This window comes from Gossypium arboreum, chromosome 7 (genome assembly GCF_025698485.1).
Source record: "Gossypium arboreum isolate Shixiya-1 chromosome 7, ASM2569848v2, whole genome shotgun sequence".
Classification (NCBI taxonomy): domain Eukaryota; kingdom Viridiplantae; phylum Streptophyta; class Magnoliopsida; order Malvales; family Malvaceae; genus Gossypium; species Gossypium arboreum.
The window spans coordinates 21,480,985-21,496,834 of NC_069076.1; the positions used below are offsets into that span (position 1 = coordinate 21,480,985).

A 15,850-nucleotide genomic window follows, 5' to 3' on the forward strand; every position below is an offset into this window, starting at 1 on the left:
AAGGGGATAGATGCTGATCACAAATTTTAAAACTGCTCTATACCTAAGACGAGGATCAAACCCTCAACCACTGGTTAAAAAATAATACATTTGATAAAAAAAATATTATTAATAATAAAAATATAAAAACTCTTGTTGATTTTTTTTTATCTAAGAGAGAGCTGACTTCTTTTCTCGCCATTTATGTTATACAAGTAAGACTTTGGTTGTTTTTTTTAAAATATTGAATTCATTAGTGCTCTTTTAAATGCACCTCAATGATTGTTAATATTTGTCCGTATTATCAATTTTTAGTTAATTCAACCAATTCAATTTTTAATTAATTCAATCAATTCAATTTATCGATTCAACCAATTTTTAGTTAATTCAATTAATTCATATAATTTTTTTATCTAATCAATTTCACTTTCAAGATCAATTCTCTGATAGATTCTCAATTCAGCCGGTTTCAATTCAACTGATCATTCCGGTATAACACTGATTTAAACACAGTTAGCTAACATTCATGATTGCTTCCGCCGCAAACTCTGGCCTCTGATAATGGGAGTGGGCCACACAACATTATTATTGCTTCAATTCGTAAATGACTTGGTTTTCTCAACCTCATCACTACCACCATACATATACCATTGCCAGGAAAGGCAAGAGGGGCATCCACATAATTGTGTTGGTCATGGGTTTTAAACTTTCATGGTTATCAAGAAGGGCAGAAGCACAAAAAATTGGATATGCAAAATACTAATAGATACCCAAAACCAAAATTTCAGGAAGCAATCATATACCCAAACCAAAATTTCAGGAAGCAATCATAAAAAAACTACTTATATTTGTTTACTTTTCAACTTGGCACCAAATGCTAGAAATGCTCCCGCTAAGCAATATGCATTGAAAAACTTCTGAGTTTTCAATATCAATGGCAGAAACTGCGTAAATACTTTTTCATTTAGCATTGAGGCTGAGACTGCTGTTTTTTACACAAGAATTTAATAATCTAAGATTTTTCACTTAATCCAATCTCGTTTCCTTGATACATGCACAAAAATTATGACATTTACGACCAAAATCCGATAACTTATGCAACATTACAAATGCAGAAGTGGAAAGCATGTAAATTACCTCCTCAATTGGATTCGAGAATATAAGGAATAGATATGCATATCCTTTTTTATTTCACTTGTCCTTTGCTTTTGAACTCCTCACCAAACTAAGCCCTTTTTTCTCCTAAATCTGTCAACACGGTCCGTGCTCATTCGAGACTTCTCAGGCTTGTTTGACTTCTTTGACTTCTCAAGTCGGCTATCTAAACTGTTCCTTGAAACTTCTGGAAGGTCAGCACCCAATTCGAATGTATCCGAAGTTCCACCCTCCGATGGTTTGTTGCTCCATTTGTCAGAGTTGACCACTACTTTTTCAGAACCATTAGCAGCAGCTGCTTTTGATTTGTTTAAGGATAGTACAAACTTCTTCAGATGTCTAATGAATTCTGGGTAGATCTCAAGATTGCAATGTCCTCCTCCATTAACCCACAACGGATCGTACTTATTCTTGCAAAGCTCCCAAAGCTGTTTTCCATGAGAATGATGAACAACTTCATCCGCTGTCCCCTGCCAAGACAAAAAATTGAGCTTCATCACCACTTTTAAAATAAAAATTCAAAATAGACGTGTATAACAGTTCTCCTAAATATCAATATATTTAGGTAGCATGAGCAAGTGAACAAATGTCTTCACTTGTCAGAGTTAACAATTCAATGGACTTGGCAACCTCTGTATGCATGTTGCGTTCCATGTTTATTTCCCGAGTCAGCCATGTAGATACACAGAAAAAATTACCAAATGTGTCAAATCTTAAAAGTTAATACAATATATATATAGAATTGTTGTGTTAATTGTGGTTTAAATATGCACAATTTCAAAGTGCCACACCGCTTACCCCAAACCTGACCATGGAGATAAAAACAAGAACAAAGACAAACTACTCTTTGTTCAAAGACCCAAAAATTGTCATATGTATTTCTCTCTCTATGTTCAAAAAGAAAAATATATATACCTACTCTCAATAAAATCTTAAATTCTCGAAACCTACCCAACATATGGCACAATGCAAAGTACTAAATATTGATTAATTCATTGGTACCTAAAAACAGAAATGTATTACTAGTGGATAATACTGTCATCTTTATTTAATTTCACATGAGAACCTCAATAATGTAGTCATCACAGACAAAACAATAAATCAAATCTAGACTGATTGAGCTAAAATGCATAAGAAGGTTTAACTATTCATTTAGAACAAGTATCTTTTCGACAATCTGTGACCTGTGATATTTTTGTCAAATTTGAGTCTCTTCAAATCAATCTTTAAAGATTTTCTTTCATTGATTATCTGGGTAAACTTTTTATGATGGTATTTGTTCACATTTTGGAACTTCACATCACAGCACATCACATGGGTGCATAATAATGGCAAATCACCTACTGACCACAACAAACATATGATATAATATTAATGTTAACATCGCAAATCAAGAGAGAGAGAGATGACGATGATGATGATGAAACAAGATGGGGAGGATAAATGCCAAAACTAAGAACAATACTTACATGAATTACCAAGACTTGGCAGTTTACTGCTCCAATTTTGTCAATATTCTGAAAGGATGGGGGGAAAACCTGGTAATGAAGGTACACATACAAGACAAAACAAGAAACTAGAAATAGGATGAATAGGACAGACTTACCTTATAAATGTCAAACCAGTAGGTCCTTTTGACAGGGTACAATACTCTCATGCCAGACAAAATTGGGCTATGTAGAACCACACCTCTCAAGTTTGGCAAACGAGAAGCAAGATCAACAGTAGGTCCACTACCAACTGACTGACCATATAATATCAAATCTTCATCTTTAACTCCATACCGTTCCTTAAGGCATGTATATGCTGCATCTATGTCTGCATATGTATTACACTCAGTTGGCTGTTTCAAAAAAAGAAAGTGAAAATTAGAATACAGATCTCCATCTAAGAGCAAAATATTCATATATTAAAGACAAGAAATCAAAGTAACATGTCTGCATTGAATATTTATGGATTCTGTAACACGCTGAACACGGGAAATAAATGAGAAACCCCACAAATTTAAAGAAATTAGTGCATAAATTATCGAAATGATTGTAAAGATTAAAATGTTGAAAACATATGGACCAACATTGACCAATACAACCGATATTATACAAAATAAAACAAGCTGCCTTATAGGTTTACTCTGAGATTTTTAAGAGCTCAAATCTTGCAAATTAAATGAACACTGTATTAATCTACTTCATTAGAAGAAAAAGTGAAAGAATGAGTTGGATTGGCCCAAGATAATGTGCAACTATTTAACGTGAATCAGGGCAATTTTTGCTCCCAACATTAGCAACTAAGAAAAGAGAAACCAGGTACCTTTCCAGTTGATTGTCCATAGCCAGAGTAATCATACCTAGAAAAGAAAAAAAGTGTGATCAGTTTAGAAAAATAAACAAATAGAAGAAAAGACTAGACTAAAAAGCAGACCTCGCAAGAGAATGGATGATAAATATTCTACTTTCAGGAATTTTAATTATATATACACTCCTAGGATGAATCACTCAAGTATTGTCAAGAAGAACTTTAAGGGACAAGGAATTCTAAAATTATTGTTATTATTATTTTGGACAAGACTTTAACAAAAAGCTTTAAATGCTTAAGAATGACAGAATGCAGTTCATTAGTCTTTGGCAGATTGAGAATCCGATAAATGTTTCTTCATTTGTATGAATGGAAGCTCAATCTTGAATAACTCGAAAAACTTTCAGAAGAGCTATATATACAAGGATTGAAGACTATGAAGTTCACATTCTCCCACAAAAGTCTCCACGGACTCACATTATTTTGCGGTTCAGTAGGTAATAGGTCAGTGCCTAATTCTGAGGCAAACTTTTCTAATTCTCTTAGAGAAGTCCTGTCTGCAAGGAAGCAACAAGCTGTCTTTTTCTTCCCTTTCCTATCATTTATTGAAGTTTTTATATACTTATGCATGCAAGCACCTTCATTAGGGTACTAAAGTAGTACACTTATCAACAGAAAAACATTTTGTATCAATTAATCAAATTCAAACCAGACTGCCTGCATATAGAATGCAACCTCAACCTATGTTGCTTTGACTCTTCGTTTTTCTTGAAATACTCATGTCTAACACTAGCATCCAGCATGAATGCGTAGATATGTCCCTCCAAGAATCCTCCAAATACATGGGAAAACTTGAAAAAATTGATACATACTGTGTTTGACTTGTACTTGTATCCGACACACACCTGAGTCTCATAGACCTTAACAGTTTTACATCAAGCAAATCCAGTAATGGTAAAGTAGACGCAGACCAGAGATGGTCATTTCCAAGTGGCCGCCAAGCTTGATATTTACTAGTACTAGTTTCTAATGTCACATGAGTTGCATGTGTTTTTATGCATTTAATTTTAATTAGTTTTAAAAATATTATAATTTTAATTAATATAATTAGTGTAAAATAATATTCCTTATTCGAATTGTTAAATATAATTAAAATACATTAAATTATTTAACAATTCAAATGTTATAATAATAAATTTCAATTCATAACTAAAGCATTTCTAACATATCCAATATACAATATATAGTATAATTTTACTTCATATAATTAATGCAAAGCAACATTATTCAAACTAATAACTAATTAACATATACTAATTATTTTGATAATTCAAATATAGTGCTAATAAAAATTCTAATCATTATTAGAACATTTGAAAAATTATAAAATTTTATATATTCTACATTAAACTCTTCGCTATTCAATTTTTATTTTTTCCCTAACAATTAATAAATGGACCATAATAATATTTAGATAATATACAATTAATATAAATATAATACATTATATTATACAAATATATTATTTATAAAATTTTATATATGAAATATAAAGTTAGTTATTATATAAATAATTAAATTTACTATTTACAACAATTTTTTCTTTGTACTTTTTTGTTAATGGAAACATAATAATTTTACAGCTAGCTATCACCGCAAAGTCTGCCCAAATAGTAGTTGAACAACTACTCTGACCAATCAACTACATGCATAGCATGGTGCGGACTTGATTAATCGGATCCTATCATTTGGACTTAAAAGGAGAATATTTCCTTCTACTTCATTTCACTTTATCTTGTTATGTGTCATCACTAAATTTTGTAGCATATCTTTCGATCCTGTACATGCATATCCCCACATAATGCTCCATATAAACCTGCTCACGTTCATCCTCTGTTTGTTATGTACTCATACTGCAGTCCAAGTTACCCAATATTGTTTCCAAGTAAACAGAGATAAGCAACAATTATGAGATACTATCTAATGATAATAAACACGGCATTATGGGTCTGGAAGTGGTAATGGCATAAGAAAGGAACAACAAAAGCAGGATAATTTACAAACGTAGAATTAAATGAAAAATAAGGCAAGATAAACCTTTTTCTGAAAACTGAAACTCAAGACTTCATCCTTCCAAAAGTACCAAGACAAAAACTAAAAATTCAGTAATAGGATACAGTAAATATAAAGCTTCCCTAACGATTTAAAAAGTGTAAGACAAAAACTAAAAATCCAAATTTGAGAAATATCTCCAGTTAGGCATAGTTCCTATGGAGGAACGGAATGCTATTAACATGAGGTAGCCTATACTCTACGGAAATAAAACATCCAATAAGAAAACTACACAATTACATGATTAAGATATCACCTTCTAACATTCTAATCATACTTTAACACATTATTCACTGCTTTCTGACAACTATGTTGCTCCAACTCTTTGTTCTTCTTAAATTACTTACATTTGTCACCTGCATCCTACACGGGTATACGGCTATGGCCCTCCAAAGATCCTCCGAATACATGAGAAAACTTAAAAAAATCAAGCATACCCATGCCATACACATATCCATATTTGACACTCAAACTTGTATCTAAGTAACATAGCATGTTAATGCCCTTAGGCATTAAAAGCTTCAAAGCATTGTTTGCAAGAAAAAGTATAATTATCATATCTAGCACCTCAACAAGAAGCAACCACTACAAATATGACCTAGCCAGAAACCATCTTCTACCACATTGCCTTAAGTAGGTGCGCTTGATCAGTTAAAAGCACAAAGTCCAACAGCATTTTGAATTAGCTGTCTACAGCATTCATGCGTAGATAACATTAAAACATTGCCGTCACAATGCAGCAGCTATAGTAAAGAAATGATAAATAAAAACAAAACTCTGAACACCTAGGTAGCTTAAACAACAATGCCTTCGCCAATAATTCTTTCCAAGTCTTATTAAAGCCAAAGTGCAAAACCACTACCACTAGTCTTACAATGTAACAAATATCAAAATCAGCATAATTCTCAACAGGTTGGGTTCCAGTCCACTACTTTCAATGCACTCTTCATTACCATTCAGATGTATTTGATCCACTCAGTAATTGTGAAGTCAAATTTGTGAATGTGACTAACCATGTATTGAAAAGTAATGAATGAGAATCGGATCCAACTCTCACTTACTGCCAGCCTAAAATCTCTCCTTTCCCTAACATTTAGCACCTCGTAATCAGACAGGTGAACCTAGAAAGTTCAGTTTTACAAGTAATATAGTAAATAAAACAGTTAAAAGTGCTTTACACTAAAAAGAAGGAAACAAAAAATCACCAAAATTATCCCAACACTCATAAGACCTCAAAATCCCAAGAAAATCACACAAAATCAAACAAATAAAAAGCCACAACCAACCATTTTCACTAAGCTAAATCAACTTCAGTTTAAGCAAAATAGTTAAAACCTAAGACTAACAAAAAAAAAAATCATGTTTCACATGGGAAAAAAATTCTATTAAGTAATCAGAATGTCTATATGCGTATAAAAGAAAAAAGAAAGAAATTACCCCATAATATTAACTCGAAGGCGATTACACAACTCGACGAAAAGCTCAAACATTTGTCCCAAATCAGCGGCATTTCCATGAGAATACAAGAGAGTAGCGGAAGCCTTGGGGTGCTTTATATGGACAGCCACAATGTCGTTACCACAGCGGGTGCGTAGCTTCAAGACGTCGACGTCATCCCTCCTCGGCACCTCAGGTATATACAGCCGACCGCCACACGCGTCGTCCTCTACTACTGTGTAGGAGGGGGGATTTGGCGGGAAAAAAGCGAATTTCGAGGCGATAGACGACGTGACTCCACCCATCTTCTTCTTAGCATAAGCTGATGTTCCTCTTTCATTAAAATTACCAAAACTAAGACAACTCAGTCGCTTCGAAACCTCAGCTAATATCCACCATCGGATCTTCTTTTTCAGATCTTTCTTTTAAAAAGGAAAGAGGTGGTGCGTGGAATGAGAGCAGCCGTCGTAACAAAACGAAATTGTTACTAGGGGCTTCTCATCTTGTGCTTTTTGACGTTTCGATTCCAACGTTTGGAACTCATCTCGTTTGTGTATTAAGAGAAAAGGGCAAAAAAGGGCGCGTGAGCGCGTTGGTATAGGAAGGGTCGCCTGACGGCGACTTAGACACATGACATGCATCTCTTTTGCTTTCTATGTTACAGCTTGCCTTTGGATTGTTGGCAAATACTTTTATTCAAAATGGATCAAGTTTTTAGTTTACATTTATTTATTTATATTATTTATATTTTATCTATAAATTATATTAATTTCTTGATTCAATTAGTGTGACAAGTCAATTTAATTTAACTTAATTGAAAAATTATTAAAATATTATTAATTTTACAAAATTAAAAATTTCAATAAGAGGGTTTTTCGTGTTTTAATAAAATAATGTTGTAATATTATTGGATTTGATGCATAAATTTTAAATTTTAACTTAATTATTTCATACAATATAAAAAAATCTAACTATTTCAATCAAAGCCTCACTTATTTAATATAAAATTTTTATAAATATATTTTTAACATAAATTTTTTCCTTTACATAAATTTTTTTCTACCTACAATGTAGATATGTCAAAAACTAATTATATATGAAGATTGTGACTAAGTTTAACATCATGAGTTGAAAATACCAACTCAATTAAGCAGCTTATAAAAAAAAACCAAATCAAAATATTTACAATAAACAATTTTTAAGGTTTGTGTTGAAATAAAAACTAAACATAATATTAATCATCCTGTAATTTTTTTCATTTTGCTTATTAAAGAAATCTTACACTTAAAAAAATTATTTTATTTTTATCAAAATATAATTTCTTTTATTTTAATTTTTCTTTTAAAATTTATTATTAGAAAATTGATTAACACTTAATTTGATATAAAATCATGCAAATCAACATGTTATAAAGATTAGGCAAAACATATCACAAAATTACATTTCATACAAAAATGATAATCTATCGAGAATAACTCAAATCAACATTGCATAAGTGAATCTGATACCATTATTGGATCATCAAAGCATTATTAGCACTACGAAAAAAAAAATTTCAACAAACTCTCACCACAAATCCATGTTCAATAAACAAAATCGAGTTAAAAAGAAGGTTGAAATTATACATTAACCTATTTGAGTAAAGAAAATTCGAGGTGGGGCAAGAAGCTTTTTATGCAAAAATCAAACCACAGCTCGAATGGGTTCCCTCTTATCTCTACCATATTCACCCAACAAGCATAATTAGAATTTTTCTCTAAACCTTTCATAAAGTGTTTTTAAATTCTTACTGTTAGACTTTCAAATTCAAGTGAAGAAAAAAAAGGGGTATCACTTGTATTTTTATTCAAAAAGTTTTTTAATAGCTAAAATAACATAGAGGGATTTTAGGAATTTAATTAAAAAACATGATACCTTTTACAAAATGAGTAAATTTTTTTAATCCTAAAATTACTCATTCATCGAAGTTTACCAAATAACCATTTAATAAAATTGCTCTGTGATAATATTATAGTGTAGTACAACCCTTTGTTCGTGATATTCGGATTAAACACAAGTCATGAAACTGCTATACTTATATAATCTAATCTTTTATTTCTTGAATCACGAATAGACAAAGATAAACAAATGAGTCTAATATCTCATATTAATATCAACTCATTTGATCACATTAATGCGTTTCTAGTCTCACTCAATTAGGGGTCCAATACAATTAGTCATTGCAATTATATTTTAATTTTACAATTAAATTTATTTGGGTCCAATACAATTAGTCATTGCGTTATATTTTAATTCTACAATTAAATTTATTTGCACATAGAATATGTAATAAAGTCATCATGATTTTATTAAAATTAAAAAAAATTGTGTGAATTATTTAATTGAATTAATTAATATTAAAATAGTTATTTATGAATAGAAAAACTTAGTATTTGAGTTAGATAATTATATAATTAAACTTGATACAAGATTGACCCAAATAGCCCACATGGGACTTGTTTCCATAGTACAACTCCTTGGTGCCGTCGTCCATAGGTAAGCTTGAACCCAGAAATTTTATTTGGGGCCAAGATAAAATTATAAAATTTTGGAGGGGTCAAGGTTAAAAATTTTGTGTTAAAATATTTAAATTACATTATTTTTTTTTTGGAGAGGCTAAAAATATAAAAGTTTCATATATTCAAGGGTTAAAAAGACTTAATTTGAATGATTTATATTTTAAAAGAGGTTAGATAAAAAATTTTTCCATTTAACCAAGGTTGTCCAATGCCCTGTCTTCACCATCGGCCATAGGGAGTAGTACAAGGATCACTCTTTTCATTATTAACTAATTATTTTATGTTTCTTCCAATTTAAGTATGGCTTTTGTAATTTTTTTCTAGGGTTAAAAGTGAAAATTTGTTATAATATAATAGGTGAATATTGAAATTTGACATTATATTTATATTTGCTATTATATTTTAAAATTATGAGTAAATTTATCATTCAACCTTTATGTGATTAAATTTTACTACTAAACTTTGAATTCTATTAAATTTTACCATCAACTTTTATTTTTAAACTAAATTTTACACTCAATATTAATTTTGATGATTTGAGAATAAATTTAATGACAAAAATCCTTTCAAATATTTTATTTTAATAGTTAACGATAATTTGACTTAAAAATATTAAAGCTAATAAATTAAGTTAGAAATTCTATTAAATGAAAAAATGCATATACATAAAAAGAAAAAAGTTTAAGTTAATTTTTTTTTATAAAATAACCATTTTTACTTAATTTTAATATTATATTAATTAACTACCTAAGAAAATATGTCATAGCTAAAGGTTACAAAAAAAAAAAAGTCTACTACTCTAGCATGTCTTGGTCTACTTCTCTAGCACGTTTCGTTTTTAGGGTTTTTATTTTTATTGTTTCTTCATCTTCTTTTTTGATCTGTTTCTGCGACAGTAGTGATTGGGGAGCTTTTAGTCTCTTTTGATTGATTTTGGACTGTATGGAAAATGATTTGGCGAATCTTTCTTTGGATGATGAGGAGGAGATCTTACAGATCCAAAGTGAGGTTGAGCCTGTAAAGGAGATATATGATCTTTGCTTGGTGGGGTGCTTTCTAACTGTGAGTGTGATTCACTTCCATGTAATGAGAAGCACTATGGCTAATCTCTGGCTCCCAGTGAGAGGGGTCCAAATTACAAATCTGGGAGAAAAACGTTTTTTTTTTATTTCGCTTCTTTCATAAAATGGATCTAGATCGGGTGCAAAATGGTGATCCTTAGACGTTCAATAATCATCTTTTGGTGACTTATTGATTGGTGGATGGAGAAAATCCTCTAAAAGTACCCCTTACTTTATGTAAGGTTTTGGGTACAAGTCCATGAATTACCACCGAGTTTTTTTCTCTAAGCATATAGCAAAACAATTCGGGGATTTTGTGGGGGGAATTCCTAGAGTATAATACTAAAAATTTAGAGAGGTGTTTGAACAATTATATGTGGATCTGGATAAAAATGGATGTTAGGTGTCCTCTCAGAAGAAAGAAGAATCTTATGTTTGCCCAAGGTAAATGCTCATTTGCTAGTTTCAAGTATGAAAACCTAACTCTATTTTGCTTCTTTTATGGTCGTTTGGGACATAGTGATTCGTTTTGTCAAATCCGAATGGCGAATGGGTTGGAAGTAGTAGAAATGGGATGGGATTTGTCGATTTGAGCCCAGTCAATGAGAGCTATGACAATGAGTAGCAGTTAGTTAAGAGGTGAGGTATAGGGAAGACTCAAGGTGATGTTATGACTCAATTTGATTCGGTCTTAGGATTGAACTTAGTAGGAGACACATATTTCAGGGAAAATAAAAAAAAAAGGATCAAATATATATGAAGCACGATTCGAAGGATGGATTCAAAGGAGGTAACGGTAAGAAGAGACAAATGAGAGAATAGGGAAACCAGAACGAATTGATTGTGGCCAGTTCTATGATAGGGAGAAATGAACCTTAATTGACTCGATATCATATATTATCAGTGGCAGCTAAGGGGCAAGCCGACTGGTCGCAATGAAACTTATGAGTTAGAATTTTCGTGGATTGGGGAGTTCATGGACTATCAAAAGGCTTTGGCATATGCTGAAGATGTATAATCCCCAAATGGTCTTCTTTATGGAGAAAAAATTAGATAAAAAAATGAATGGAGAAAGGTTAGGACGAGATGCGGCTTCGTGAATGGAATTGATGTTATGGCTGAGGGTACACGAGGGGGTCTAAGTTTGGCATGGAAGGAAATGGTCGAAATTAGTTTACAGAGTTTCTCCAAAAATCATGTTAAGGGGGCTGGTTAGGATAGGGAGTGGAGGTTTATTGGATTTTATGGAACTCCATTTGCAAGTAATATAAGAGATTTGTGGAAAGTTCTAAAAAATTTGTGTTAAAATTAGGAACATCATTGGCTAGTTTGTGGAGATTTCAATGAGATAATGTATTCCTCTGAGAAGGTAGGGGTCATTCCAAGAAAAGATAGAAGAATTGAGCTATTTAGGGGTGCCCTAGATACGCGTCACTTACTAGATGTGGGGTTTTCTAGACCTTGGTCCACATGGGAATGGGAAATCTGCCAGAAACTAACATTAAGGAGATACTAGATAGAGGGGTAACTACTGATGAATGGATGACTATGTTCCCTGATGTGGTAATTAAACACTTACCATATTTTTTTCTAATTATTGTCCTCTATTATACATACAGACAGGGTAGTACTAGATAGAGACAAACAATTTTGTTTTGAAACATGGTGGACAATGGAGGACTCATTCGAATGAAAGGTAAGAAGAATCTGGGATTTGGCTTTAGATGATTTGTTTACAAAGATAAGAAGTTTGAGAGAAGGTTTGGAAGTTTGGGCGAACATGATTAAGCTTGGAATGGTTGGATTGAAAAGTTATTTGACTAGAAAGTTGGAACAGCTAATGGAGAAGGATTGGGATGATGAAAATTTGGCGGAGCTTATTGACACAAAAGTTTAGTTGAACCTGGAAATTGGTAAAGATGAAATCTTTTGGGAGTAAAGAGCACGTGCAAACTGGTTGAGGTTGGTTGATAAAAATACAAGCTTCTTTCTTAAATTTTCCTTTTATAGCAGACGTATAAATATAGTTAAGGTTTTAGAAGACGATGTTGGAAGGAAAGTATTGGAGGTAAAGGAAATGGAGGCTGTGGCATGGGGCTTTTTTTAGAATTTTTTTGCAACCAATGGGATAGAAGACTTGGAACACATCTTATATAGTGTTTATCTATGCATTACAAATGATTTGAACATGATGCTGGTTATTAGCTACACGAAAGAGGAGATTTTTAGGGCGCTGAAAGGTATGGGTTCAAAAAAGGCGTCAGGGGTTGATGGTTTTCCAGCTTTAGTTTTTCAAAGATGCAGCCACATAGTCAAAGATGATATTACGTCATTTTGTTTGGGTGTCTTAAACGAAGGGAAATAACTAAAGCGTATGAATGAAACTACTATAATGCTCATCTCTAAGGTATCGTACCTTAAGAACATGGTGAATTTCAAACCAATCAGTCTATACAATATGATTTACAATGTCTTAGCAAAGGCAATAGCTAACCGTTTTTAGAAGGTACTTGAGGTTTGTATAGATCAGGCCCAAAGTGTGTTTGTGCCAGGAAAGCTAATTACTAATAACATGTTGTTAGCATATAAGATACTACATACATTCTGTTAGAAACAATTAGGGAGGAAGGGCTTTATGGCACTTAAATTGGACATGAGCAAGACCTATGACCAGGTAGAATGGGGTTTTATAAGGGTGATGATGGAGAAAAATGGGTTTTGATGAATGATGGGTGGGCACTATTATGAGGTGTGTTATGACAGTTTTGTATTCTCTATGTTTTAATGGGAGAGTGGGTGAGTCCTTTCGACATTTACGGGGTCTCAAATAGGGAGACCCACTAGGAGACCCACTAAGTCTTTTTCTATTTCTAATTTGTAGTGAGGGACTTTCTACTCTTATGAGACATGCTTTAAACGATGGGATGATTAAAGGGGCAAAAGCTAGTAGGAGGGGTCCTCAGATATTACACCTTATCTTTGCGGATAATTGTGTTATGTTTGGAAAGACCTCCGAGCAAGGTGCCAACATTTTAAAGAACATCTTGAAGGAATATGAAATGTGCTCAGGTTAGTGTGTCAATTTTGAAAAATCAACAATTTTTTTACAGTTCAAATACCCTCAAAGAGTCTCGGGAATCGATTTCAAATAGTTTGGGGTGTTTGTTATTCAAATAATCCAGAGAAGTATCTAGGCTTATGTAACACCTTTAACCCGTATCCGTACCCGAAATAGGGTTACGAGGTATTACCAATCAATATACATCACATAACATACATAACTCATATATTTATACATACATATTCCCATACCATTCATTACAATCAGATTGTCCATTATTAGGGCCTATGAGACCTTAAACATGCTTTAGAAGTGGTTCGGGACTAAACCGATAACATACGAAAATTTTGGAAACTTAGAAATTTTTTCAAAACATACAAGGGTCACACGCCCGTGTGAACAGGTCGTGTGCCTCACACGGCCCTAAACACGCCCGTATCTTAGGTCTTGTGAAAACAGGGCATACATACTGACTTGGGTCACACGGCCGAACACACGCTTGTGTACCTTTTGAAGTGGCCACACACGCCCATGTGCCAGGCTATGTTCTAAGCCGTGCCAAGACTGAAGGGTATACTAACTTATGCAGCATTGTAATGCCCCGTACCCGAGTCCGTTACCGGAATCGGACACAAGGTGCACACAGACTTAACTATTTTCACAGTCCATTTAGAAATTTCCAGACTAGCTGGTCACTGCGTCACCGTCGCCTTAAAAATAATATCTTGAGTTTCAAAGCTCAAAAATTTGTTTCGTAATTTTTCCCTGAAACTAGACTCATATGTCCATCTACAGATTTTTTTCTATAATTTTTGGTCAAGCCAATTAGTACAGTTTATTAGTTAAAGTCTCCCCTATCCCAAGGTTCGACTACACTGACCTTCGTGCGTTACGAATTGAATATCTCCTTGTACAGGGATTTAATACTGATGTCGTTTGTTTCTATAGAAACTAGACTCAGAGAGGAATCTATACATATATGGCATGACTCCTAATTATCTCTGGTTAATTTAAAATGAATTTCCAAAGTCGGAACAAGGGATTCAGAAACCGTTCTGGCCCTGTTTCACGAGAACTTTAATATCTCTTAACATATAACTCATATGACCGTTTCGTTTCTTCCACATGAAAGTAGATTCATCAAAGTTAATTTACATAATTTATTCAATATTTAATACCATTCCTACTATTTTTAGTGATTTTTCACATCCACATCACTGCTGCTGTCAGCATCTGCCTTTAAGGTAGGCTTTACCTATTTCATGATTTCCATGATTCAATTGGCCCCTTTTGCATACATAGCACAAAGTGTGATCATGATTAACCATCCCAATGGCTAATCGTTTCAAAACAATTCCATACCTCATAATGATCAACAAACAAACGATTATGGTACTAGGCTAAAAAATTATATAAGCCATTTTCACATGGCCATCCAAGTTTACACAAAACCGAAAGGTACATGACCTTCAACAAAAGGGTAGTCCTATACATGCCATTTCAAAGTTCAACCAAAATTGTACCAAAATGGGGGCTTTGATAGTGTGGATGACTTCGACTTGATGATCCCGAATCCGATAGCTAACGAGCAAAATCTATAAAACAGAGAAAGCAGAGAAGACGGAGTAAGCAATTTATGCTTAGTAAGTTTGAGCAAGAGATTCCAAGACAACAAAAGCATAGCATTCATAAAGCTAACGGATAATTTCATATGCACAAATTCTCAATATCATACTCATTTCACATTCCAACCCCTATGTTCATACATAAGGGATCATCTTAGCCAAATACCGAAACCCATTACTCGATCGAGCGAATATTATTGAAGGAATCAACTAATTCAAGCACATACGAACATACCTCATTGCTGGAATTTTTCAAGCGTATTAACTGAAAATTTTATAGCAAGATCGCTCATTCTCGAATCACGTACCTTGAATTTAACCGGATATAACGACTCGCTCAAATGCCTTCGGAATGGCCCGGTTATAGTGACTTCATACGAATGCCTTCGGACTTAACCCGGTTTAGTAACTTGCACAAATGCCTTGGGCTTAGCCAGATTTATTAACTCGCACGAATGCCTTTGGATCCTAGTCCGGATATAGTCACTCAGCACAAAGCCTTCGGGACTTAGCCGGACATCATTCAATAACCGAGCACAATTATCAATAAATTATGACACATTCAGT

At 33.1% G+C, this 15,850-nt stretch overlaps 1 protein-coding gene across 1 annotated transcript; it reads right to left on the reverse strand.

Annotated features, from left to right (window-relative positions):
• Window positions 1-901: 901 nt before the first annotated feature.
• Window positions 902-7,680, reverse strand: LOC108489617 (uncharacterized). Its single transcript, XM_017794283.2, has 5 exons — window positions 6,979-7,680; window positions 3,445-3,481; window positions 2,741-2,977; window positions 2,604-2,651; window positions 902-1,604 (listed from the first exon to the last, which is right to left on the reverse strand). The coding sequence occupies exons 1-5, from the start codon at window positions 7,281-7,283 to the stop codon at window positions 1,197-1,199; spliced, it is 1,035 nt and encodes a 344-aa protein (XP_017649772.1). The 5' UTR covers window positions 7,284-7,680; the 3' UTR covers window positions 902-1,196.
• Window positions 7,681-15,850: the final 8,170 nt, after the last annotated feature.